The sequence below is a fragment of the Strigops habroptila genome, chromosome 4, assembly GCF_004027225.2.
Source record: "Strigops habroptila isolate Jane chromosome 4, bStrHab1.2.pri, whole genome shotgun sequence".
In the NCBI taxonomy this organism is placed as follows: domain Eukaryota; kingdom Metazoa; phylum Chordata; class Aves; order Psittaciformes; family Psittacidae; genus Strigops; species Strigops habroptila.
The window spans coordinates 22,332,831-22,357,008 of NC_046358.1; the positions used below are offsets into that span (position 1 = coordinate 22,332,831).

Sequence of the window (24,178 nt, forward strand, 5' to 3'; positions counted from 1 at the left end):
GGGTGAAATATCTCTGTGGTCAGAGGACCTCAGTTTATGTATGTGAATTTAGCTTTCTGGCTCCATCTGTGATGCAGATCAAAATGTTTTGGTATTGACTGCCCAGCTCCTGCCCACCCCAGGGGCTCGGACAGTGCTCCTGTGTTTGTCCCTAGTGGCCAGCACTCCAGCATAGCTCTGGGTGGGAGCTTTACCTTTGGGGATACAAAGAGTGTCTTGCACTAGCCCCTGCTTGCCAGTTCCTTCTCAGTCCACCCAAGAGGATGTTGCTCAAGTGCTTGCCTGGAGCTGCTCCCTGTGGGCAGCTCAGCGTCAGTGACAACGGTGACAGCAGCCATCAAGGGCTAGCATCAAGGTAGCATTCCCTCACAGCAATGGACACACTCAGGGTCTTCTGATCGCTGGTCTGGTGAATATTATTGGTTAATATGAAAGATTACTGGGCCTGGCTTATGAAGAGGCCTGCTGGGATCTTGAGGAGATGAGGAATATGATTGTAGACAAAATGGATCAGTAGCAGAGGCAGGAAGAAAAGGACTTGTAGGTCCTTACTCCAGGGCTGACCAGCCTTTCAGTCCCTCTGAGCCACATACCACCATAAATGCATTACTGAGTGCCACAGGATGCAGTTCCCATCTCTTGAAGAACTGGCAGATGGAGAAGTGTCCTGTGTGGTTCACCAGCAGGACATGGCATTGCCTTGTCAAGGCCTCCTTTGTGTCTCAGGGGTGATGGATGTGCACTGTGTCTGCAGTTGGATCCCATTGCGACCTGGCAGTGTAGGGCTCAGCAGACCTCGCCGGCTCATTTCCTCTTGGCATGATGTGAACTGGCAGTTTGCGATCCAGCACAGCCTTGCTGCTGGCAGCCCAGGGGCAGGAGCTGCCTCTGAGCTGCTGGAAAGCTACGGGTGGCCCTGGAGCAGCAAGCTGGCCACCCTGTTGTGTGGTCATGTCCTCCGTGGCTTTGGCACATCTCAGCCTCCCCATGGAGACTGGCTTCCTGGCCTGCTGTGTGTGCTGAAATGAGGGCTACAGTCCTTTCCAGGCCCTGAAATGGGAACAGAAGCATATTGGGGAGTGCTTTGTGCAGATTTGGATAAAGCTTTTTTATGACTAATGGATGCCATCACTTTCCCTTAAGATTATATCTTCTTTCTTCCCCCACCATGACATGAATTTCTGACTCTCCGAACAGCCTCGATGCTGGGAAATGCTCTCATTCAGGCAGAGAATCTAGGTCAGCTGTTGGTAAGAATAGAGCAAGCCTTCATTGAACGCAGTGGATGGGCCTTCTGCAGGGCAGGTTTTTTTCCCCAGCTTGTTTTGTTCATAGTGAGCTCTGAAAGTTGACAGGCGTTTTCTGGATGGCAGCTGTAGCTTCCTGCCAGCAGGCTGGGTGAAGGCATTACTGATTCAGTGCGTCACAGGGGAAAATCAATAACATGAAACATTGATTATGGCTTTTAGAATTTTTTTTAACATAAGATGGAGCACTGAGTAATGAAGATCTGTTCCTCTGTTCAAGAGGATCTGATTTGTGAGACGATACATTATGAAGATGGGGCTTAAATTTTAACTCTGATTCCACACCTATAAATAACTGCTTTTACATATGGCATCTAATTATTTAATTGTATATGCAGATTAGGTAGTCATTTACATGCTGTCATCAATGCCAGCAACTAATAGCACTGGCAGTTATTTCCAGGCACATATGGTAATGCCAAAGGTTTTAAATATCAGTCAGTACCTGCCATACATATCAATATCTCTCCCCATCTCTTCCCTTCAAAAAATGCTAGGATAAATTAATATCACAAGGTACATCTGCTTCTTCTTGGAACTAACTGTACCACAGCACATCTGTTGTGTTATATATTTTAGTTAAGACTATGGTCCATCTTGGAGTTCTTGATTTATCTGTGTGTGATGGGCCTCTGAGACTGGGTAGCTAGAGGAAAGAAAATATTAATATGCTTTTTCTCAGTTGTATTTACACATGCAAAGGGTGGGGGAAGGCAATTGCAGACATAAAGGACTCAGGTCCCACTTGTACAGAGTGGGACCCATAGCCATTTTGATCCAGAAGATATTTTACAGCTCTTTGGCTTTCCCTTTGCATAGACCTAAACAGTTACCCAGGGTAAGGTTAGTAGGAATCAGGGCTAGGGAGTGCCCAGTTCATCTTCTTATCCTCATCAACAAAATCAGGGCAGTCTTTTTCCTGATGTAAAACAGGCTTTGAGCATGAAAGCTTATATTTTCCTGCCATCTTACCCATTTTGCCCACCTAAGGTATATTTAACTGTGAAGAGTGTGTTAACAGCCAAGGGGACCTCAGTGAACATGTAACCATAATTGGGCCTGGAAGCTTCCCATTAAAACCCTGTGCAGAAAATACCATTAAAACCCCATTCGTTCAAACAAACAAGCTCCAAGGCAGCCACCTTAAAATCCTATGATTCTGTGCTGTGTCAAGATCAGCTGTACTGAATTGGTTTGCAGTTTGTGTGATTTTCAGACGCTATTGACTCCAAGGCATTTGTTGCTGTGTAGCCATGGAGCATACAAACACCACTTCACACCACTATTTCCTGCTCACTAAACAGCTAAGAGGCTAATATTCTCTTTGAAACTAAAGGAAATAGTCACTTACTTAAACTCTTTGTTGGAATGTGGCCTTAATGCTCCTTTATTAACTGAGTTTCAAGAGTCTCAGCTCTTGACGGCCAGTAGATAACATTTGCTGGAGATCTAAGGTCATAACAGTACAGATAACTTGTTCAGGATGGGAAAAATTAGTGGTTCCCTTTTTAATTTGCTTGATAATTTAGAAACATCCTTACAAACTACCTAATTTTAGTTCCTCGAGGACCACATCTTTCTCCTTTGCAGGGAAAAACTTGCTGTGCGTGATGAACGCCGGCAGAATTGCTGCGATGAAGGCGGCAGAGGAACACTGCCAATGTGCTGGCAATTGGTGCTGTGCAGCTCTCGGGAGCTGGGTTAGTGTCTCTAAATCTTTATATAGCACTCCCTCCACATTGCTGAGAAGTGGGAAGAGCAGGAAGATGAGTTACATCCTGATACTGGCAGCAGATGAATACATTACAAATACTCTTCCCTTTTCTTTACCTGATGCCTCCCCCCATCCTCCCCAGGTTTTGCTCACCTCTTGCTTTGTTGGCATTTCTTTAATTCCTATAAGAATGGGCCAGAAAAATGTGAAGAGTCTCAGGGAGCTTCCACATCATGCAGCAGTGCTGAATTTTCTAGTGGGATATCTCCTCTAAAGCGCAGTGGTGCAGTGTAAATTGTTTTATCACTGTGTATTTCGGAGGCCTGCTTTATTCAGCCTGAACTCATGCTGATAAAAAAATAATGCTTCTCTTTGTGTTCATGCCTAGTTCCTCCCCGGAGTGTTTTTCTGTAATAGTTTCAAAGGATGATTACCTCTCTCCTAGGATCCTTTTGGGTTGCTTTTCCTGCAGCAAACCCCTCACTGTAGCTAGCTAGCTCCAGTACTTAGAGATTGCAAAAATCTTTTAAAAGGGACCTTTTACATGTGAAATGGTATCTTCTTGGATCTCCTGAGCTTTACCAGGGCTAGTGGCTAAACCAGCTGCCCACTCACTATGGAGTGGGGATGGAGTTCTTACTCAAACTGTCCAGAAGTGACGATGGGAGATGCTAGGTGCTGAGTGTTTCTGAAAATGTGATTTATTTAGGTGTCTGTATGAAAGCTGTTCTCTGTTCTCCTACACCCTCTCTTAAATAACCTGCCTGCTGTGTCAGAGTGTTCAGCAAGCAGGATAAGGGCTCTGAGGTGTGTTGCCAATGTATCCCATCCCATATAACAACTCGTTTGGCAGTGCAGGTGTGTGGGGCGTTCCTGCCACTGAGATACCTGCCGGGAATGGAGAAATGGTTGAGTTTCGGTCTTGTGTTAATATTTCAATGAGCCCAGCTCCTGTCTGAGAAGTCTCAGGATTTCTTGGAAGCCAATCTGTAGTTGTGATTTTTAGCCTGCAGATGGTGTCCAGCAGATGTGCCTGTGGAGCCATGTCAGTACAGTGGGGGTGAAACACGGGAGACTGGAAATATCTGGCCTCTTGTGGCCACAGGAAAAACATACAAATGATGTAATGTGGATTTTCAGTCCCAAATCTCTGCATATGCTGCTCCATGTAGGGCTGTGGGTACAGATGTGTGTAGGAAGTTTCCTGCAAAGCTGAACATAAAATTTTTACTGCTGAAAAGAATGTATGTAAAAATGCATAGAGGAATCCTGTTAATCTAAGCCAAATTAAATGACTCAAATAAAACCGTATTAGGCTTGTCTGTCCAAATGGAGATAGAATATTCATAACACAAGCTTTCAAAAGAAAAACCAACAAACCCCAAAAAACCAACAACAACCCTCTGGATAAAATCATGGATCATCTTGAGAAGAGACATGGTGGTGGTGGAGGTAATGCATTCTTTACCACACTAGCAAACAATATCCATAATTTATTTTTTAAGAGAGCTCTTTCCATCCCAAGGATAGCAAGCAGCGTTTGACTCGTAGTTTTCCTCTACCGGACCTGCCCCTGGGATCTTCCTTGGATAACTCTTCAGGCAGTTTGTAGAAGTAGAAACCAAGCTGTTGGGTGGCTGCTTTTCTAGGGGTGTGACCAGACTGACAACCAGTAGCAGTGTAGTGCTTTCTGTGACAGAAACACTTCCCCTAGCTGCTGTTCAGGACTTGGGCTTTCTGACCACTGAAGTGACCAGGGTGGAGCCTGAGCGATAGGAGATAAGGTGTCAAAAACTACCCCTGGAATATCTTGCCTTCATGTTTTCCTGATCTCTTGAGGCAGAGAGGCCAGGTCGCCTGTCCTTCAAACCCCTCCTTGGCACAATATACTTGCAGTTTGGCACAAACCCTATATTGTTTATGTGGAGGTATATATGGTAGGAGAACTAGGTCAGGTAGTATCTCTTCTTCAGCTGCTGCCCATGCAGAACTCCGGTGCCCCTGGGCAAACAGATTTCATCAGCCTGTCTGACTTTGCAGACCTGATGTTTTCCGTGTAGGCTGCTTTCCCTGGTAACTTCTTGCCCATGGAGAAATTGGAATACAGCCCTCAAACCTTTACAGAAGATTTACGTCCTGCCCAGCCCATGCTGCAGCAAGCAGCGGCAGGCATACACCAAATCGAGGTACATGGGGCAAGGGGATGGAGGTGATGGGCTCAAGGAGGTTGTTGTCAAAAGGGGAAACATCTTAAAGCAATGCTTGTTTCATTCTGAAAAAAATCCCCACCCCCAACCCCAAAACAAACCAAGACCAGAATTAGGCAAAATCCCCAGGAATTAGCTAAAAATGTTCCAAAGGAATGGCAAAGTAGGTTACCAATTAAGTGAAAATTGAGGTCAGTTTGGAATAGGGTCCTCACAATCAGGAGGAAAACAGAGGCATTGCAAATTGCACATCACATCCAAATGCGTTTCATTTCAGTATTCAGGGCAGGGGCAGGGGAACTTATTCTTAGGATTTTAGTGTGGTTTGTGAAACTGCTGGGACCATGCAGCCTGTCTGTCCATCAATCCATCTGTCTGTCCCCTCCTCATAAACTGAAATCCATTGGTTTCAGACAAATCCAGAGCAGGACAGAAGTGTCAGATCAACTTTTGCAAAACGGGATGGTAATCACTGACTGAGCGGAGAAGAGCTACTCAAGTGAACACACTTAGTAACAGAAAGAAGAAACTTCCTTCTTTCCCCTTTGCTCCAACCATGGCCATTGGGCAGCAGTGGCAGCTCCAGATTAGCTCAAAACTCTTAGCTCTTTGGCCTGTTTGGGGTAGCATAGGTCTCAGGGGTGAGGGGGTGCAGCCTGGGGTGAGGAGATGCCATAAGGAAGCAGCTTTGTTTTAGCTGTTGCTATGAGAAAGGTTGCTTGTATTAAATATTTGTGCTGCTTTATTTACTCTTGCACACACAGAAGTTATCTGGAGAGTCAACAGGGGATTTGGCGAGGAACAGAGGCGAGAAAACCATGTCTGTGTACCTTAGGACTGAGCTGCTGGGTGGAGTCTCTGATGTCTGATAAAGGCTATTTGTGCCGTGTTTTGTTTCTCAGCAGGAGCAGTGAAGGTCTATTTTCTCTCCTCAGCCATATGTTTTCATGAGGTGTGTAACGATGTACTATTTTCTGCCAGACACTCTCTGTCAGTTTGGTTAAAACTAGCTTTAAAATTGGTTAGACCTGACTTAAAAGCCACTCAAAGTGTGTTAGGGGATCAGATGAACAGAGAGATCCATGCAACCTGTGGCTGCATTGTCGCATTTCTATAAGAAATAAAAATAAATATATGCTTTCCACAGAATGGTCAACAGCTAATTTTGCACAATTAACAAAGTCATTTCTTGCATATGACCACTATGGCAATGCCAGCTGCAATTTCAGACTGGAGGGGAAGGTATTTTTGTTCTGTTTGTTTGTTTTCTCTCTCTCCAAAAAGCCTTCCTTGCTTATAATATGGACTGGCTGGTTTTTGATTACTGACGAAATCAAAGATGCTGCGTGTGGGTGGAGGAATGCATTGTCAGACTAGAGCATAGCTTCACAAAGTGGTTTTGCACGAATTTATATCCTAGGGAACCACCATGTTTCTGTGCCATACTCTGCGTGTTTTATTATCATAATTAATATTCCTTTCTGCCGTCATTTATGCCTTTGGTTCAAAGTTGTGGAGAGTGCCAGCATGTTCTGGAAACAAGGAGGGAGTTGAAAACACCCCCAGATCCTGCAGATCCAGCTCGCCTGCTAGGCCTAAGTGTATTTCATATAATAGATGCTACTGAGCACAAAGTTTCCATTGTATATGCCTGACTGTGTTCATGCAGAGTCCCTGCAAAGCAAGCAGGGACATCAGTGCATTGCTGGAATTGGAATATTAGTGTAATTGGACTCTTGCAAAGTCATTTAATTTGAAGTGCTAATAGTCTGACTTCATCCGATTAGCATCCAGACCAAACAGCTATTGTTCAGGTCAGGCACACCATCCAATTATTATGAAGAGATTTTATCTATAAAGGCAAAAGAAACGGGAAGCAGCAAGATAAAGAGTTAAGCCAACAGAGAAACAATATAAAAATTTATCTGAGATATTCACTGGTTGAGTGAAGCATCCCACAGACAAAGGAATTACAGTTTTTCAGAGATAGAAACACAGCCTCAGTGATGTGGGGAGGCTGTGGGCTTTTCCAGGAGCTCCAAGCAAGGAGGGAAACTCCTGAACACTGGGGATGTTCCCAGAAGACAAACTGCTCTTTTGCAGTAAGCATAGCATGAGTCAGGGCAGGAAGGAGAATGAACCCCCTGCAGAACCTTGCGCTGAGGATAAATAGAGCCATTGAAGCACCAGGAAGAAGGAGGGGCAGGGTCAGGCTTCCAAGAAGTGCCTTTTGAGGAAGAGGAAGCTTTGCCAGGTACACCTGACAAAAGAGATTGTTCGGAAGCAGAACTATGTTTGTCACGGTGCTGTGTCTTTGTGGTTTCCTACTGCCCTTCTTTCTGCTTGCAAGGACTCCCCTTGGGTGAGCAGCTCAGGAGCCCATGGAAGAGGCAGGCAAAATGTAGCAGTGTCCCAATTTCCCTCCCCAAGATGATGGTTTTGGACAGCAAACAATCCCTTTGCGTTGTGTTAACGCTTTGTGAAAAACCTTTGTTCTAGTTTGATCATGACCCTTTTCAGCTCCCTTGCTGTAAGGGTGTAGCTTCCCTGGGGACTTTGCTTGTCTAGGCATAAAACCATTTGTGGGAGCACTGTGGTAGAAGGTGTTCCTGGAGATCAGACCAACCCCATGTTTAATGGCAGAACCTGGGCAGTAAAATAGCATTAGAGACAGGGGGGAGAGACCTGTGCACCCTGCATGTGCTGTTAAGGCACATAGACCAAGACGAGCAGGCTGCTGGTGGCCTTTTGGCAGCTCCTTTGTCCTCTCCTGATACAGTGCATTCCCCCTCGCTGTTGCCATCCTTCAACCCTTGCCTTTGGAAAGTGGTTGTGAGTAGAGGTATGCAGAGTGGGCGACGATGGATTGTTGCTCCCACTGCCACAGGAGGGATGTGGCATCACCTTATGCTGGTGATGGGCTCAGCGCCCATGGTCAGAAAGTCCAGCCCCAACTGTCCCTTCATAGCTGCTCCCCTAGGCAGCTGCCTGTTTTGCCCACACACACACATTGCCACAGGTTTGTGGAGGAAGCGAAGGTAGAGCAGGCCATCTGGTTGTTGGTGTGGCAGTACTCAGGGGTGTACCCTGAGGGCACTCTCATCTTGGGGAGTGTCTACCATGGCTTAGATTGAGAAGAACAAGTGGGCCACAGAGTAAGAGGTGGTCCTTGCCTCAAGAAGTCTGTCCATCTCTGCTCAGTCACTCCCCACAGGCTCATATTGTATTCCCTTGAAAGAAGTTTTCTGGGAAAATGCAGCAATTCCCATACATCATGTTGCCCCAGTTTAGGGCATGATCTGCAGTTGTAGCGTGTTCAAAATCTGTATACTGCAGAGAATTTAGCCTGCAGGACTGGCGCTTTGACATCCAATTTCCTTCCACAGAGAAGCCTAGGGAAATGGTTTTTGTTAGAGCTGGGCTTGTTGGAAAAATGCTGATGAAGTGAAACATAAACACATTGTGTTGGAATTTTCATGGGAAAATATTGGTGAAGGATTTCGGCATGCCTGGAATGCATCTTTGCAGTACTAACCCTCCTGCTCTGTCTTGTATTCATACACAGTGCAGTTACAATATTCCAAAAGAAATATTTTAACTTCAGCCGATTAAAAACTAAGGTCAAAATGGAATGTACATAAATCCTCTCAACTTTCAACTCTTTTCACAAGCTGCGAAAACACTGTTGTGCAACCTCAGTATTTCCCACTGGCAACAGCTCAAATGTATGACCACTGCTGGAATTTCTGTTCGTTCTTCCAAATGAAATGTATTTATTTCCTCCTCCCTATCGTTACTAATGAATCAAATGGCTCCACGATAACATGCTGGTGGAATTAAACATTCAGTAAAAGAGCCAGAACAACATAACATTTATGTGTTTTCCAAGTAGGAAACTAGTGAAATTTTACCGTCACGAAAATGTAGAAAATCCTGGAAGAAACAGCAGGCGTTAAACCCAGAAAGGTGAATGCACGTATTTAGAATAACCTAGATGCTGTGTGGAAAAAATGCTTCTTAAATTCATACCCCTCAAAATCATTCTTGAATAGTGTATGGTTTTGAATCGGTACAGCTTGTAACGGCTAATGCAAGACTCTGTCCTCAGCACATGAAAATCCTCAAGTTCTTGATTTCATTTTTATAATAATGGAATGGAGAAATAAAAACCAGTTTGTAACTGCCTAGCAAAGAGAGCATAGTAAGGGCAGCAGTTCAGCTTATCTCCAAGTGTAGTGTCTTTCTAACAGCAGTGCAGAGGCTTTTTGAAAATCTATTTTAAATATATGCTCCTGAGTTAAATAATACATTCTTGTGTAGGAAAGGTTTTCTGTGTGTTCTGAGGTTTGTGGTCAGAACCTTTAGCAGCCCTGGACTCGCCAACAGGGTCCTTGAACTCAGTGGGCATACTTCTTTCTCTTCACTGTGGACGGCTGGTGAATAGACCTATATGTGTGCATGCACATATGGACGCACACGCACACATTTATGGCAGATTGCTGCAATGTTATGCCATTTATATATGTGTGTGTTTATAAATATAAAATAATATGAAATAGTGTATATAGTTGCTGTGAAATTGCAGAATCCAGAAGGCTGAGATTGCTCTTACCTCCTCTGAATGGTGCTGCTAAAACATGAAGACCAATGCTTGTTCTCTGGGGTATTACTTCCCTGTTGACTAACACCAGGCTTGCTGGGAGGTGAGGAAAAATTTGGCTACAAAGCCAGGCATGATCTCCTTGCCAAGGAAGAGCTCAGGTGCAGCTGGGGCGCATGGGTGGAAAGTGATATGTCCTTCATAGAAACTATTAATAATCAACTCCCTTAAACTGAAAAGATTATCACTGAAAGAACTGGCAGCACACAGGGGTGTTTTAGTCATTTAGAAAACACTGAAAATCCCGCTGGCTTTCCCCCAGTGCTCGTGGTTTTGACATGATTTTCCTAGAAGAGAGAGAGAGATTATATAAAAGGGCAGGCAACTTATAAAAATGTCCTCACCCAACATGGGCAGGAACCAGGTTACACTTCTTTGAAGGCAGCTGAAGTCTGTAGCTGCACAGAAAAGAAAGAAATCTGTGAGAAGTTACTTCTTACAGCTACTAAGACCACCTTGCATAATTTTCTCACATTTCTAACTCTTGTTTTCTGATAGTGTTCTTAGTTGGACAGAAGGTGTCTGAATCTTCTTGGATGATGAGGAAGACAAAGTATTTCTGGGGAGCCTTTGCAGGAAGAGGGAGCAAGTGGGAGAAAGCGGCCGGGGAAAATGCAAGGATGCTGCCCAAGGCCACGCATGAGGAGAGGAAGAAGCAGGAAGTGAAGAGGAGAGGGAAGCTGAAAACCATGGCAGGCAAATTGCTAAAGGCGGTGGCCAGTGGAAAAGAGGCAGCGGAGGAGAAGACTGGTGGTGTGGAGATTGCAGGAAATTTGCTGAAGATGGCAACCAGTAGGAAGGGAGCGGAGGGTGGGATGCCTGCAGGTAACCTTGAAGTTATCTCTGGGTCCAGTCGTGGACCTTCTCTGCCTCTGCCAGCCCTGCAGGCTCTTGGTTTTGTTAGTGTCTGGAGTAGGTGCTTTACGCTTTCCTCCTCCCTGTCCTTCACCTGAGTTCTTGTCTTTCTGAACTGTGGGCTTGCTCTGTATTTCACTTGCCCTTTGCCTCACAAGTACTTCTCTTTGCTGTTCTTATTTTTATCCCTGCAAAGACTCCTGATGTGTCCTGTGAAAAAAACAATGTACTTGTGACTGACACACAGTTGGGTGTGACTGTGCTGTTCTTCCACAGGTGGGAAGGGGGAGGTAGGTTGTACATGGGCTAATTGTTCGAAGTAAACATTTCCTCTGTGTTGTCTGTATTGAGGTAGGAAAGTGCAGCCTGCTAGACCCCTCCTGAGCAGCTTGCTCATTGCTTTGCTGAAGATCCTTGCATCAATCCTTCTCTATTTTGTGTCACATTCCTCCCTCCAGTCCTGTTTGATTTAATTCTTACTACACAGACGAGGTGTTTTTATAGATGAAAGTTAGGGTATGGGTGATAGCTTTTTGCCAAGAAGGGTTTGATCAGATGATCCTTGAGGTCCCTTCCAACCTCCTATTCTATGATTCTGATAATGGAAGCTCATACTCTTCTCATTCTTCACTCTATACCCAAAGCTGTATCCTGAATGGATTTCAGAGTCCCACTGCTTCTGGCCTTGCTTAACTTTCCTGGGTTCTCATCAAGTTTGATTTTTCCTCTGGGCTCTGCTCCAGATACCTTTGGACAAATCTTAACCCTTTGTTGCTCAATTTTGTCATCTGTAAAATGCACAGGACAGAATCCGCAACTCTGTGCAGCTGTTATGAAATTACATTTAACTGTTAGTGGTGGGCTGGCTATGGGGGGTAAAATACTTCAGAAACAAGCACTGGTGAAAAACTTCTTCCAACTATCAAACTTCAAAGATTTCGTACCTGTCTTGGCGGGGTGTCTGGTGATCAGGACAGTGGCTCAGTCACCACAGCTTCTTGCAGACATGGAAGTCATGGGAGTTATGTGAATTCCCATTGCTGAGACAGTGCAGGTAGGTAGCCCACCTTCCGATTTTCACCTTTGGGTGAAATAGCACATCGGCCATTTGGCCTGGTTAAAAAGCCCTGGCAAGGAAAGGGCGCTGGACTGTGCTGTGCAATCTCAGTCTAAGCCAAGAGCTCGCTGGCAGGAGTGACACCCTACCAGACTGTGAACAGGCAGGAGGGACCTCACAAGACAGCCTGCAGCACTTTGGTCTTGCCAGGCTTTCTGCAGAGAAGACAAAGAATTCCTTATAGGCTTGACTTTCACCTGTTGGCTCTTTCAGAAGATGTTTTTTCTCTAATGCTTTTCTTCTGCACAAAAGGTATTCATTGTCATTAATGAACCTGCATTGCCCACATGAGGAGGTCTACTGGGATGATGACAGAAAGCTGCAGAAGACTAGTCTGCAGGCTTAGTTAGTCTGCAGGAGAAAAGACGAAAGCAAGAGGAAAGAAACTGCTTGCCCCAAGGAAACTGAGAGGTGCTAGTGCTAGACCTTATGAGAGGTGATCTTCAGTAGATCCTGAGGAATTTTGGGATGCTTATAAACTACTAACTTCAGTACTCAGAAATTAAAGTAATGGGTCCTATAGAGGATTGAACAAACATTAAGTTGTCTTGTTACTCTCTGTGTTGCAGAGGAAGCCATCTGTGGGTTCATTGAACAAGGAAAATTTCTTGAAGCTTGTGACCATATTTATTATCTGGAGCATTCTGGAAACGATGAGGTGGGAAAGTCTGAATCACTTTACAAGCTACTGGCTGAACGAATGTGGACTGTGGTGGGCGAAGCGCTCAGTGGAAGTGGTAGGATGTTTCTGGAGTCATTGCAGTCAGTGGGGGAATCACTGAAGTGGGAGAAGCAGAAGGAAGCAGAGTGGCTTGGCAGCAGCCAAGAGACTGGGCCCGTTTCCACCTGGAGTCCAAACTTCTGGAGGAAAGATCTGGAGGAACAACTAATACAGTACATGACAGCCCAGATTCCCCCTCTGGGTTCCTCTGCTAACACAAATGAGACTGCATTAAAACAGCATCTGAGTCAGCTGGAAACGTCGTTTCTCCCCATCCTGGAGCACAGAAGTGGTGTCTTTGAGGACGCAGGACTGCTCAGCACCTACACACACTGCTGTCGTGCTTCTTGGACTTCTCACCTTGCCACACTTACTGACAGTAGCTGTTTCAGCTTCAGCCAATGCCTTTTAGTTTACGAATGGGGCCTTAAAATGTACAAAAGGTATGTTTGAAGGACTTCCTTTTCAGTACATTTTTTCTATGTCTCTATTCAGTTCTGAGCATGATCCCTGCTTCCTGTTAAGCCAGTGATGTTCAGGACTCTTGCTGAATTTAGGCTTGCCCATTGCCTTTTTTATCTTCTGTGCTCTCAGAATCAGAGCCTTCTTATATTGCAGTACTGCCTTTTTCTAAGTCCTTGTATCAGGTTTAGGGGCTTACCAGAGGTAGGCAGTTATTTCTCCGCTGGACTCCTGTTGGACATGCACAGTGTCCTGCTTTCTTCAACAGTTTCTGTTCTCACATTAAGCCTTTTTTAGCAAGGTCCATGATGCTTTAGCTACCACAGAATAATTTTCTCTTGCCTTTATGTCAGCATGGTGCTCTGCGGACTTTTCTTGTTGGCTTCATGGTTCTCTTGCAGCTTTATCATCTGGCTTGTAGTTTGACCAGTTGTTTTCACATTTCCTGCATTAGTGCTCAGATCACAGGAAAAACATATAGCAGATCATTAAATTCCTGCCCAAGATTGGGAAAATGGATGTGGCTTTCCCCATAATCTGAAGAGCGGCACATCTGGGACCTTTTGGCTTAATGTGAATTCAAAGCCTGTGGGTGTCATCAAAGCCTGAAGATTTCTTGTGATGTCTTTTTGACTGACAGTGGTAGATGAGGTGTTTGATTCTCTGTGTCCGTGGTTACTTTAGTATTTTACAGCTCCAATCTACTTATGTCCTAATAGTTTTCAGCCCTTTTGGGTTATTTGATTGCTTCCATGCAAGATTCCATCCTTTGTTCCTGGTATTGATTACACTTATAAATGCTTGATTAGCAGTTCATCAGGTGGGGTCTTCCCCTCACCAGCTCCAGAAGGAGGGAGGCGGGGTGGTGGGTACATGCTGGTGCGTGCTGTCCTCAGAAACATGGGAGTTGTGTGGCCAGGATGCATCCATTCTACTGCTGCTTTTAAAATGGTGAAATTTTAGACTGATGGATTGATGAAATATTAAAAACTTGCATGAAATTGGAGGTGGATAATTATGTAATTTAAATATATAAAGAAAAGCTCTAAGATAGGAACAAATGTGTTATTCGAATGCTGAATTCCCTCAAGAAAAAAAAAGAAGAACAGCCCATGACTGTATTAGGGTCAAAAGGTAGTGAAGAGAGTGGAACTGAAAACAACAGAGATGCCAAACTTAACTATTTGGGTTTTCCTCTTTGAGTACAGTTGTAACCCTAATGAAAGCTCATGTGTAGTTGCAGTTGTCCTGGTATATAGCTGCTTCTTACTCCATTCAGAGAGAATATGTAACACTTGTAAAATGGTGCATCCATGAAAGTGTGCTTGGGTGACTCCGCCCAAGCCCATGGAGGAATTCAGCAGCAGCAATGAGGGAAGGGGAGAGGGAAACAATGAGCAAAAGGTGTAATTCAGCAGCAAATACAGGAAGAAGGAAAAGAAACAGCAGAAGAGTAGCTGGCAAAAGGTTATGATAAACACCGTGTTGCAACTGCCCTGACACTGCAAACACCACTGGGTGCTTGCAGGGCACCCCATTTGCTTGGCGTGGTGCCAAGCAGGGGGTGCCCAGTGGGTGATGGGCTGTGGACCAGTGGGAAGCTGCCCCTCTGGCTGAGCTCTTGTTTCTGTACGCAGTGGCAGCGAGACATGTCTGGGACCCAGGCAGACCCCCCAGCACAGCCTTTCCTTTGGTGTAGAGTGTCTCCTGTGGATTGTTTTGAAGACTGAGGAAAAGTTACTTGCAGCTGCCCAGGTAAGAACTGAGGAGTTTTACCTCAATCTGCCTGATTTATTCCCAGGGTTTTAAAACTCCCATTGTTAAATTAGCTGCTCCCTTGCTAAATGAGCTAGCTCGACTCAGGTGTGTTTGAGCCCAAGCTCTCCATCTTGGCCGAGTTTCATTGCAGAGCCCAGAATGAAGCTCCATGACTGTCTTCTGCCAAAGAGATGCTGCCCTGACATTGCTCCTTAGCAAAGAAATGGTAGGACATTTGCAAATCTCTCTTCATCCTGCTGATGCACCTTCATACTGCTGCAATCTACTCTGCTCAGAAGCTAATGTATCTGGAGGAAAGGGAGGCTATGGGTGAAGTCCACTTCCTTGTTGAGGGCCATTTCAAGATGCTATTCATCATCTCTCCAGCTGTTAATGAGCCCAGAGTGTGCAACGGTTGGGTTTTTTATATCCCCTTTGCCTCAGCTATGCAGGATATTGGGGCTGCAGGCTTTGTCTGTGTGTGGACCCCTCACAGCCCTCTCCAACCTGCTGGACTGACACTGCTGAGGTTATAGCAATTATTTCTAGAGCCCAGCACAAGCAATTGTGCTGCTGTTGCACACCCGGCACAGCCCTCGAGTAAGGTCAGAGCAGGGCATCCTGCCTTGTGATCTCTCTGCTGACCTCAGCTCCAAGGCTGCAGGATCTATCTCTTTTCTCAGCAAAGCTCCCCCTTTGAAGAATGCTGTTGAGGTGCATGGAATACAAATGAAGCAGGAAAGATGTGTTGTAGCAACGGAGAACTCCAGGGGAAACGATGCTATTTGGAAAACTCAGCGTGGCCTTTTAGATTCAGCTAAAGCCAAAATGCAGCAGCAGGAGTTACCACACTTGTGTCACTTGCTTTCCCTTTCCACCAGCCCCTGGGGAGCAGAGGAGGGGAAATTCCATGGCAAACTGCTGAATCACCCAAGGGAAAGTACTCTAAATTGCAGAGATTTTCCTCAAGACCTACTCCCTGAAGGAGAACATGAAGGTAGTCACAAAACATGGAAACAGAGGTGCCGGCTGGTGACAGGATGCTTAAAACCTGCTGAATTCAGGGTTTAATACTGAGCATCCCTATGGCCTGTTTCTAATCATTACCCTGAGGAAGACCATATGTTCTTAAGGTCTGTTTTTAGAACATATTTCATTGAAGGAAATGACTACTCAGGGTAGTGCTAAGGTTACCTTAGAGCAAGTCACTGAGTCATTGACAAGCCCTCAAAGATGCTGACTAACTGTGATGGGGAATTTAATTTTTTATATATATATATATATATATATTTTTAGTTCACTCCAATATAACAGTTGGAGAAAGCTTTTGTTTAACCATGGGCTTTCTGTTCTCCTGATACACCATGCATGGAGCAGGCTCACCTCGATCTGGCCATGGTTGTACCATGCTGCCCTGAGGTGGCCGCGTTTTTTTTGTGCCCCCTTGAATGTAGAGCATTGCAGCTCTACACAGTGCCACGCTGTGCATAGAAAACAGAGCTGGAATTGCTGGAGTGTGTAGCACAGCAGAGTCTCAGCTTGCTTCAAACCTGGGCAGCTGAACCTGGCCAGCTCCAGGTTCAAGCTAATGAGATTAAGTAGAGATGAGCTGACTCCATACGGAAAAATGATGTATGTCTCTTTACTCAGCTCAGTGGAATAGCTGATAAAACCTGTTTTATCCCTCTTTTTCTTCTTCCAGGATACTCCAGCCCTTTATTATTCCAAATATACAGGAAGCTGCTATTGAGCAAATATCCAGTTATCTCTCCATGATTGTAGTGTATAATCATGACTGTAAATCACATGGTGTGTGTTTTGTCACTTCAGTGGATGACTAAGTTTTTCTAAATGAAAAGAGACTAACCAAAACAAGCTATGGTTTGCTTTGCCTGTGAATACCTGGCTTGTCACTGGGAGTGCCAGCCTGATACCTGTGCAAACTACAAGCGCTTTAAGCGGAAATGAGCGATGAGAACTGTGACTGCATCTGAAGGTGCTGAGAGCTCAGATGCCACGTGGGGTTCAAAACCACTTCCAAACACCACTGTCGGGAACTCACATGCAGCCAGTGCTGCATGCAGGTGGCATTCCCTCAACCCATACATATCTAGGGTCAGAGGGCTTTGCACCTCCTGAGGTTGCAAGGTTGGTGAACTGGAAATGATGGTGCCATTGATTGCGTGCTGATCTGTCACCTGTGCCCTTGCTGTACTGGGGAATTTGACATGAGCATAAGGGAAACCCTCCAGCATGATGTCAGGCTTCGTTCTGGTACTGAGAGGTGGAAAACGAACTTTCTGTCCCCTGCTTCTGCAGCCTCAGCTAAAAACTGGCTCTTTGGCCAGAAACGAAGATGACAGGACCAGACATGCACACCTGGCCAAAAACTCAAGGCGGGTTTACACTGGCCTGCAAAGGATCACTTGAGTTTGTGTCTTTTTCCCTCCCTCCATTTTTTCAAGTAGACAAAAGGAGGACTGAGAAGTTCATGTGCTTTGGAGTTTGGGCTAAGGCCCTGCTGCTGCCCAAATGAATAAGGCTGTGTGGTTGTTCTGCCCCCCTGCCTGCTGGTGTGTTGGCAGTGCACTCCGACTCGTGTTGAGCATCTTAGCCAATTTTGACCATGCTTGATAACGATGTAGGGGTCTCAAGGATGTTAAATTCTTGCACGTGTTAAAACAGATGAGGGACCCGAGTTATAACTCAGCCCTCTGCATTTTCCGAGAGGAAGTGGTTGGTGAGGCAGTCAGCACAAGTGAGCTGGCCATCCATGAATCTGCAGCTTCACAACATGGGGTACCGTGTCTTGGTCAGACAGGGAGGAACAAGGAGGAAACTGGGCCTGTTACAGCAGAAATTCTGGTCCTCTCCACGTTGGAGCTTTGGTGCCTGAGGTGCTCGTGTTAATTCAGATGCATCATCTGATGTGTCTAAGTACTGTGGCTCAGCAAGTTATTGCCTTGCAGTTACTAACTAAATGCGTGCTTTGTCCTGTGGGGAGCAAGATCTTCGTGTTGGCTTAAGCTGACACATTTTACTGTGCAAGTGGGGCAGGCTAGAAGTGTTTGTGCAGCTCAGCTGGGATGTGTTGTCTCAGCATGTTGTGTTCACACAGTTGCTCACAGTCAGGTGATGGCACTCGGGGAGAAAGGAATTCTTCTTGGGTTGTTTACAACTGCTTATGTTCTTTGATTAACACTTTTCAGTGAGTAATGCAGAGCAGTTTTTTGAATATACTTTTGATGAAATTCTGAAGTGACAGCCACAAATTTCCTAATTCATCAGCCAGTAAAGATCAAAGACAGAAAGGGAAGATCAGACTTTACATTCTTTCTATTTCCTTGGAGGAAGATGGAGAAATGAAAGAAGAAATAAGTGACCCAGACTTATGAGTTTAAAGCTTCTATAAAGGTCAGATCATGTTTTAAGCAATGAGCCCTTTCCCTGCAGTGTTAGTTTTGGTTTTACAGCCCATTCAAACTAACATAAGCCAGCCAAGTCTTGGGAAGTTTCCCGTCATGCACTCTCATGGGGCTTATCTCACCATGACAGTAGCTTTAAACACTAACCCAACTCCTCTTGGCACTCACAAGTCCCTAGCTCAAGTGAGGGAATGCTTTTAATTAACGCTGGCTGGTTTATGTGTGTGCTGGTTGGAGCTAGGAAGGGTGGAAAATCTCAGCTACAGTATCTGGCAGCACAGAGTTGTGTCTAAGTGTTGTTTTGCTGTGTGGGCGCCTTCATTTGAGCTAAGCTAACTATGGAGGACCGTAGATAACCCGAGCTGACACTGGGATGAAAGGAAGCTGCGAATTGTTTAAACTCAAACAAACAATGTAGAACAAAACAGAACAATGTTATTAGGTCAGCTGGAAAATAGCCAGGCTTTGGTTTAAATGAGACAGCCAAAAAAATAGAGGCAGAAATTCATCTAGTCCAAGTGCATAATGAGAAGCTGGGAAACCTAACTCGTAATGAATGCCATTGTATCTCAACTGTTCTTTTCTGTTTTCTTTTAATATTTAGAAGGAAGTAGGGAGAGCCCTGAAAGAAGCCTTTGATATTGGGAAACCCCCTTGTGCAGATGCTGCAGTGATTCAGGTAAACGAGAGGGAACTGAAAAGCTCTCGTACTTTGGGGCAGTCATGGTTTTGCACACAACTGTGTAGGTATTTGGCAAGACCCAGTCTTGCATGACTTGGGCTGAGCTTGATGTGTTAGAAGTTTGCGAGTTAGCTGCCATACTTAAATTGCATCTCTTTGCTCCCAGACTTGTTTTTGTCTTGTGCATATGTAAAGAGAACTAAGCTAAGCTAAGTAAAAAAGGATGAGTCTGAGACGAGCTGATTCTAGCTGAAGTCGCGCTTTCATATATTCACCTGGATTTTCATATAACCTTTTGGGAAGTCATGGTGTATGTTCTGCAGAGCACTTCTATAAAACCAGTGAGAGTTGTTGAGCCGATGGCAGGTCCCCATACCTGGCAGTGCAAATGTGACTGCTGCCCTGATGGGCTAGGCAGTGCAAGGGACTACTGCAGAGCACAGTGAAGGTGAGTGCACAAAGGGCACCGCAGAAGCATGCTCTGCTGGTGTATGAGCAGTACATACCATGGCCAGAGGGCATTCAGATCAAGACTCTCAGAAGGCTTAAAATGAATCCTGGAGTTTACATGTGGACTCAAGTGATGCTAGAGATCAGACACAGGCTGTGGCTGCCGTGACTGTATCCTTCTTCTCTGCTGTCACCACCACAGTGGCAGTCCTGTTTCAGGTCACGAGAGAGGGAAGTAACCCCATGGTCTTTTGGGATGGCAGACAACCTCAGGCACCCCATTGGAGGCTGGTGGTAGGCGTTGCAGATCAAGAGCAGCTGGCCTTCCTTGTAAGGATACAGCTTTGTCTGGCAAAAAGAGGCTTTTCTGGCCCAACTCAGACCCAGGCACCAAGTGCAGAGCTCACAGAGGGGACTGCTCCCTCCTCACCTTGCCCCATGCCCATTGGAGTGGCAGAGCAGTGATGCACTCAGGGATGTACCTGTGCTAGGGTAGCCTCTAGGGTTTTTATTTCCTGCTTCTGACTGACAGAGCAAAGGTATCTAACAGGGATCAGGCCAAAGCCTGGTTTGAATGCTGTGGTCCTCATATCTACAACATCTGGCCACGCTTCAGCATGAGTGACTTTGCTCTGTTGTGTATGTAACTGACAGGCTAGGACGCTCTGGGGCAGGTGATGGAAAAGCCTGGATAGATAGGAAAGTCTTATGAAATTACCTTCTCCTCAATTTTCTCAGGCTGACACAGATCGGATAGAAAATGAACAAGGTTTCATGGAAACTCATCAGCCATGGTTTCCTGACACTATGGGGTGGCTTATTTTATCCCGTCCTTTTGGGTGAACTTTTACATCTGCTGCGAGCAGTGGAAAAACCCATTCCTGATGTGAGTCACCCTTTGTCTGTGGCTGGCGCTTCCCAGAGCATTGGGAGAGCAAAGTGTATGAATCCATCTGTCTCCTTTTAGCCATCTGGCTCTTCTCCCCTTGCAAGCTTTTGTTTCCATGGAGCAACTAATGGGCAGCATTATGTTCCCACCTGCTCCAGGCTGCCCAATATGGAGTAGATTTTCGGCTGTCTGGCACAGCCCACCTCCCACAGGCACCTGGGCCACCCAGTTGGGGTCAGTGCGGTAAGATGGGTGCTGTAGGGTTTAACATGCATTTCTGTGTCAAGCGGGAGCGGTGGTGGCTGGGGAGATGATGCCTGTCTTCTTCAGGCACCCCTGGTGGGGACCCTGGCAGAGGAGCAGGGCAGTGAGAGCTGCCTAACCTTCTTTATAGCATCTGCACCCAAGTTTATCTGTCAGGGTGTCACACAGAAGTGCGGGTGCTCCCACAGATAGCAGGTCTTCGTATGAGCTGAGCTGCCAGGCTGGACATGGCTAGCAGAGAACATCTGTAGGGACAGGCTTTTCCCCCAAGCACAGGACTTGACTCCAGCCTGTTGGCTGCAATGAAAGCAACGGTAGCAAAGGTGGAGGATCAGGCATTAAAATCAGGCTCCTAAAAATTACTCTGATTTCCACAAGGGCTCTCAAAACTGAAACCGAAGTTGTTGCCTAGAAGGCAGAGGGATGTGCAGCAGCATGAGGGATGGGATGTATTCCTGTTCACTGCATAGGGAACAAATGGCTTTATTCTGCTCACTTCTCATGCCTTGAAATTCACAGATACTAACAGAGAAGATGGAGGCTGCCTGGCGTGTCAGTGAGAGCCTGAGCGAGAAGGTGGAAGCTGTGTGCCTGGAGGAGTGCCTGAGGTTCCTGGAGAGGTAGGAAGGATGCTGTTTTCCTCCTTGGCAACTTCCTCAGTGCTGAAAAGAAATCTTGATAAAGCAACTGGCAATGCGCTGTTCACCTGGATCTGCCATTGCCCTTCTTTAGTTTGATGGTGGTTTCTCATCCAGCTGTTGCTGGAGAGACAGCACTTCATTGCTGTTTATGTGCTCAGCGTTTGCTGTTGGAGTAAAACTGAGGGAACAAAGTTCACCTGGACTTGTTGTGGCAGGTTAAAGCCTTGAGGGATGTTCTGGAAAGGCTCAGACCTAAAAACAACCAGAAAGAAGGGCAGCCATGTGGCCACTGTCCAGGCTTGGTCCTGCTGTAGATCCCATCTTGGGAAGTGAAACTGTGCATGCTAAAAAGACAAATAGTCGTGGAATATTTCTTCTGTTTACTGCTGGGCTAATGCTGTCAGATGAGTAATGAAGCACGCCAGTTAAAGGTGTATCTTCCTGTTTTAATTTAGCTATGAAAATGAAGTAAGAAACTTTCTCCAGCTCGATGGCTGCTCAGGGATCTGCAGTGGCTTATGGATCCTGGAGAACTGCTGCATTCTCAGGTTAGAAAGCAGAGTCCAGTGGCATGGGAAATGAAATGAATTTTCTGCTGTCTGATCTTCTTCTAACTCGGCTATGGGGTCAGCCTTGCCTCCATGGAGGAGCTGGCCATCCAACCCCATGCACACCAGCCCTTAAGCATGGAGGGAGCCAGCTGTGGTCAGCAAGACCCCTCAGTGCTGCCCCAGCAAGAAGGAGACTCAGGTAGGGGCTGTGCCTGTGGCCAGGGCCATGACTTGCAGGGCCTTGGCAGCATCATGCATCTTGCCTGCTCCCAGGCCCTGCAGCTGCAGGGGCCATAGCCTGTGGTCCACCATCTCACTCTTCCTGGTGCCCATGCCACTGAGGCAGGCAGCAATGCTGTGTTGCATGTGGGGACATTATCCTGGCCAGCCCTGCCATGTGTTGTGGTGTGGTTCCTTTCCCTGGCCTCATTCTCCTTCATTAGGAAAGCCTCTTAAATGTTGCACTGAGATGCGTGTGCTAGCGCACTTCAGGGTAAGCCCAAGCTTAAGTGCTTTGCTGAGTGAAAGAAACCCAGTTGAACATGACAGGCTTTCCCTGGGGTTGCTAGGAAGGAGGGAAGCAATAAAGAGCAGAAGGATGGGGGAGGCTGTTTGCACCTATGAGCTAATTTCAGAATTCCTTGCAGCGATGGAGAAAAGGTTGTTTCTCTTCCTCCTGTGTAAAATTATCTGGGGATCTCTGGAGTCAGCAAAATGCCCAAATCCAGCATATGCACAGTGCTTAGTTGACATCAGAGCCTTGTGTTGAGTTTTGCTTGTTGTATTTGCATGTTGCTGATCCTGAATCCTAAGCTGAATACTTATGAGGCTCTTTTATGTAATTCTTTACAGTGATACTGAGAGTGAAGTTATACACTGAGCTTTTCCAGACAGCAAAATGTCCAGTTTCAAGCTGGTGACCAGTTTAACCAGGATTTTCTGACTTGAGGGCTGTTCTGATGGAAGATAATTGCTTGTCTTGTATTTGTAGGGTGCCAGAGGCACACAGGGTGTTCACCCAGCCTCATTTGTCAAGGCCCTTTCATGCCTACTCCTTTCTGAAAATACTGAATTTTTACCTAATCTCACTACTGATGGGTACAAGTGGCATCTGTGTGCATTGAGCTTTTGAGTCCTTGTGGCAGTATCTTAATGAAAGCCATCCAAAAGATGGGGGTGCACATATGCAAGCCACTGAGCTAGACCTGGACCTGAGCATGTGTCTGTTCAATTTAATGATGTGTTGGTTACAGTAGGAAGAGTTTTGATCTGAGAGAACAGCCTGATTTCATTGATTTCATATAATCAATACTTTCCATATCCTTTTTTTGACAGGGCTGTCTGGTGTAAGCTAACATACATTTGCAGTGCCAGCACTGGTCAGGATGTTAAGGTAAATGGATTTCTAGACAGGATGGAAGATGAGATTACAGAGCATTTTCTGCAGACAGTTGCTTCTAAAGTCAAGGTATGGGAAACCCATGTTAACACTGAATATTTTCAGACTGTTTGGCAGACATGCACTTCACTCTCATGTCCTCATTTGGAAAGAGTCAAACCATAGTTTGATCTTCAGGCCCAGTAGCTCCTCTGCCTTGTCTGAGCTGTATATTGACAGCTTCATCTTTACCACTTTTTGGGGTCCCAGTTCCACTATTGGTAGTATTTGCTGTTGTGCTACAAATGGGCACCTCATGGTGTTCCTGAGCACCCAGACCCTAAGGGTTGAACTTCAGCTGGTATCTACTCATCCCCAGCAGCCGGGCATCTTCCCAGGGCAGTGGTAAGTCACAGAGCCCGAGGCTGTGGTGGGTAGTCAGGATGTAGATAGAGAAGGCTGACCAGAAATCTATCCCTCCCTTGGGATAAGTTCCCCTCCCTTCATACTTTCTAATATTAGACTATTGGCCCAGACGCCCATCTTCATATCTGGTGCTCCATGTCTAGACAACACACAATTGCAGGTTCCTAATATCATGTGGTTGTGTACGCTTCCTTGGGAAGCTCCCCTGAGCATCTTCAGGCTGATTGCACAGGCTCCCTCAAGCATGCTGATGGCAGCAAGAGGAAAATGACAAAAGAAACCCTGGCCACACTGTGCAGTTTTAGTCTCCAGAGCTCATTGCCAGCCTGTCCCATGGGCCCATGTGTCAAGGTGGGAGCTGGAGGTGGTTCTGACAGGGAGCGTGGACAACCCTGGGGAGGAACAGCAGACCTAGGGATGAGGTTTTCAGTCCTTCTCTGGCTGTGTTGACATCGGCTTTGAATCATTCCCTGCCTGCCTGCTAAATGATCCCTATACTTTCTCACTGAATAAGAGGCAATGGCCATGCTGGGAGCAGGATGCCAGAGCAGAAGGGTGCAGAATGGCTGGCTCTTCCTGCATTCACCATCCATAGGGGCACATTTTACATAGTTCCCAGATTACAGCTATTGTCACCCATTTTTTATAGTTTTCAGTGTTCTAGGTTTGGG

At 45.9% G+C, this 24,178-nt stretch overlaps 1 protein-coding gene across 9 annotated transcripts in view; it reads left to right on the forward strand.

Moving 5' to 3' along the window:
- The window catches only part of LOC115607398 (exocyst complex component 3-like protein 2), a 41,566-nt gene that overhangs the window by 8,342 nt on the left and 9,046 nt on the right, over positions 1 to 24,178 (forward strand). For 6 of the 9 annotated variants that reach the window (XM_030484653.1, XM_030484649.1, XM_030484654.1 and 3 more), the window contains 7 exons: positions 10,387 to 10,713; positions 12,430 to 13,024; positions 14,681 to 14,798; positions 18,831 to 18,905; positions 21,031 to 21,131; positions 21,608 to 21,700; positions 23,039 to 23,171. In XM_030484653.1, the coding sequence (XP_030340513.1) occupies positions 10,425 to 10,713; positions 12,430 to 13,024; positions 14,681 to 14,798; positions 18,831 to 18,905; positions 21,031 to 21,131; positions 21,608 to 21,700; positions 23,039 to 23,171 (1,404 nt within the window). In that variant the 5' untranslated portion in view covers positions 10,387 to 10,424. Of the gene's footprint in view, positions 1 to 10,386; positions 10,714 to 12,429; positions 13,025 to 14,680; positions 14,799 to 18,830; positions 18,906 to 21,030; positions 21,132 to 21,607; positions 21,701 to 23,038; positions 23,172 to 24,178 lie in introns of those variants that run through there. The other 3 variants (XM_030484657.1, XM_030484655.1, XM_030484656.1) reach the window with 3 other exon arrangements.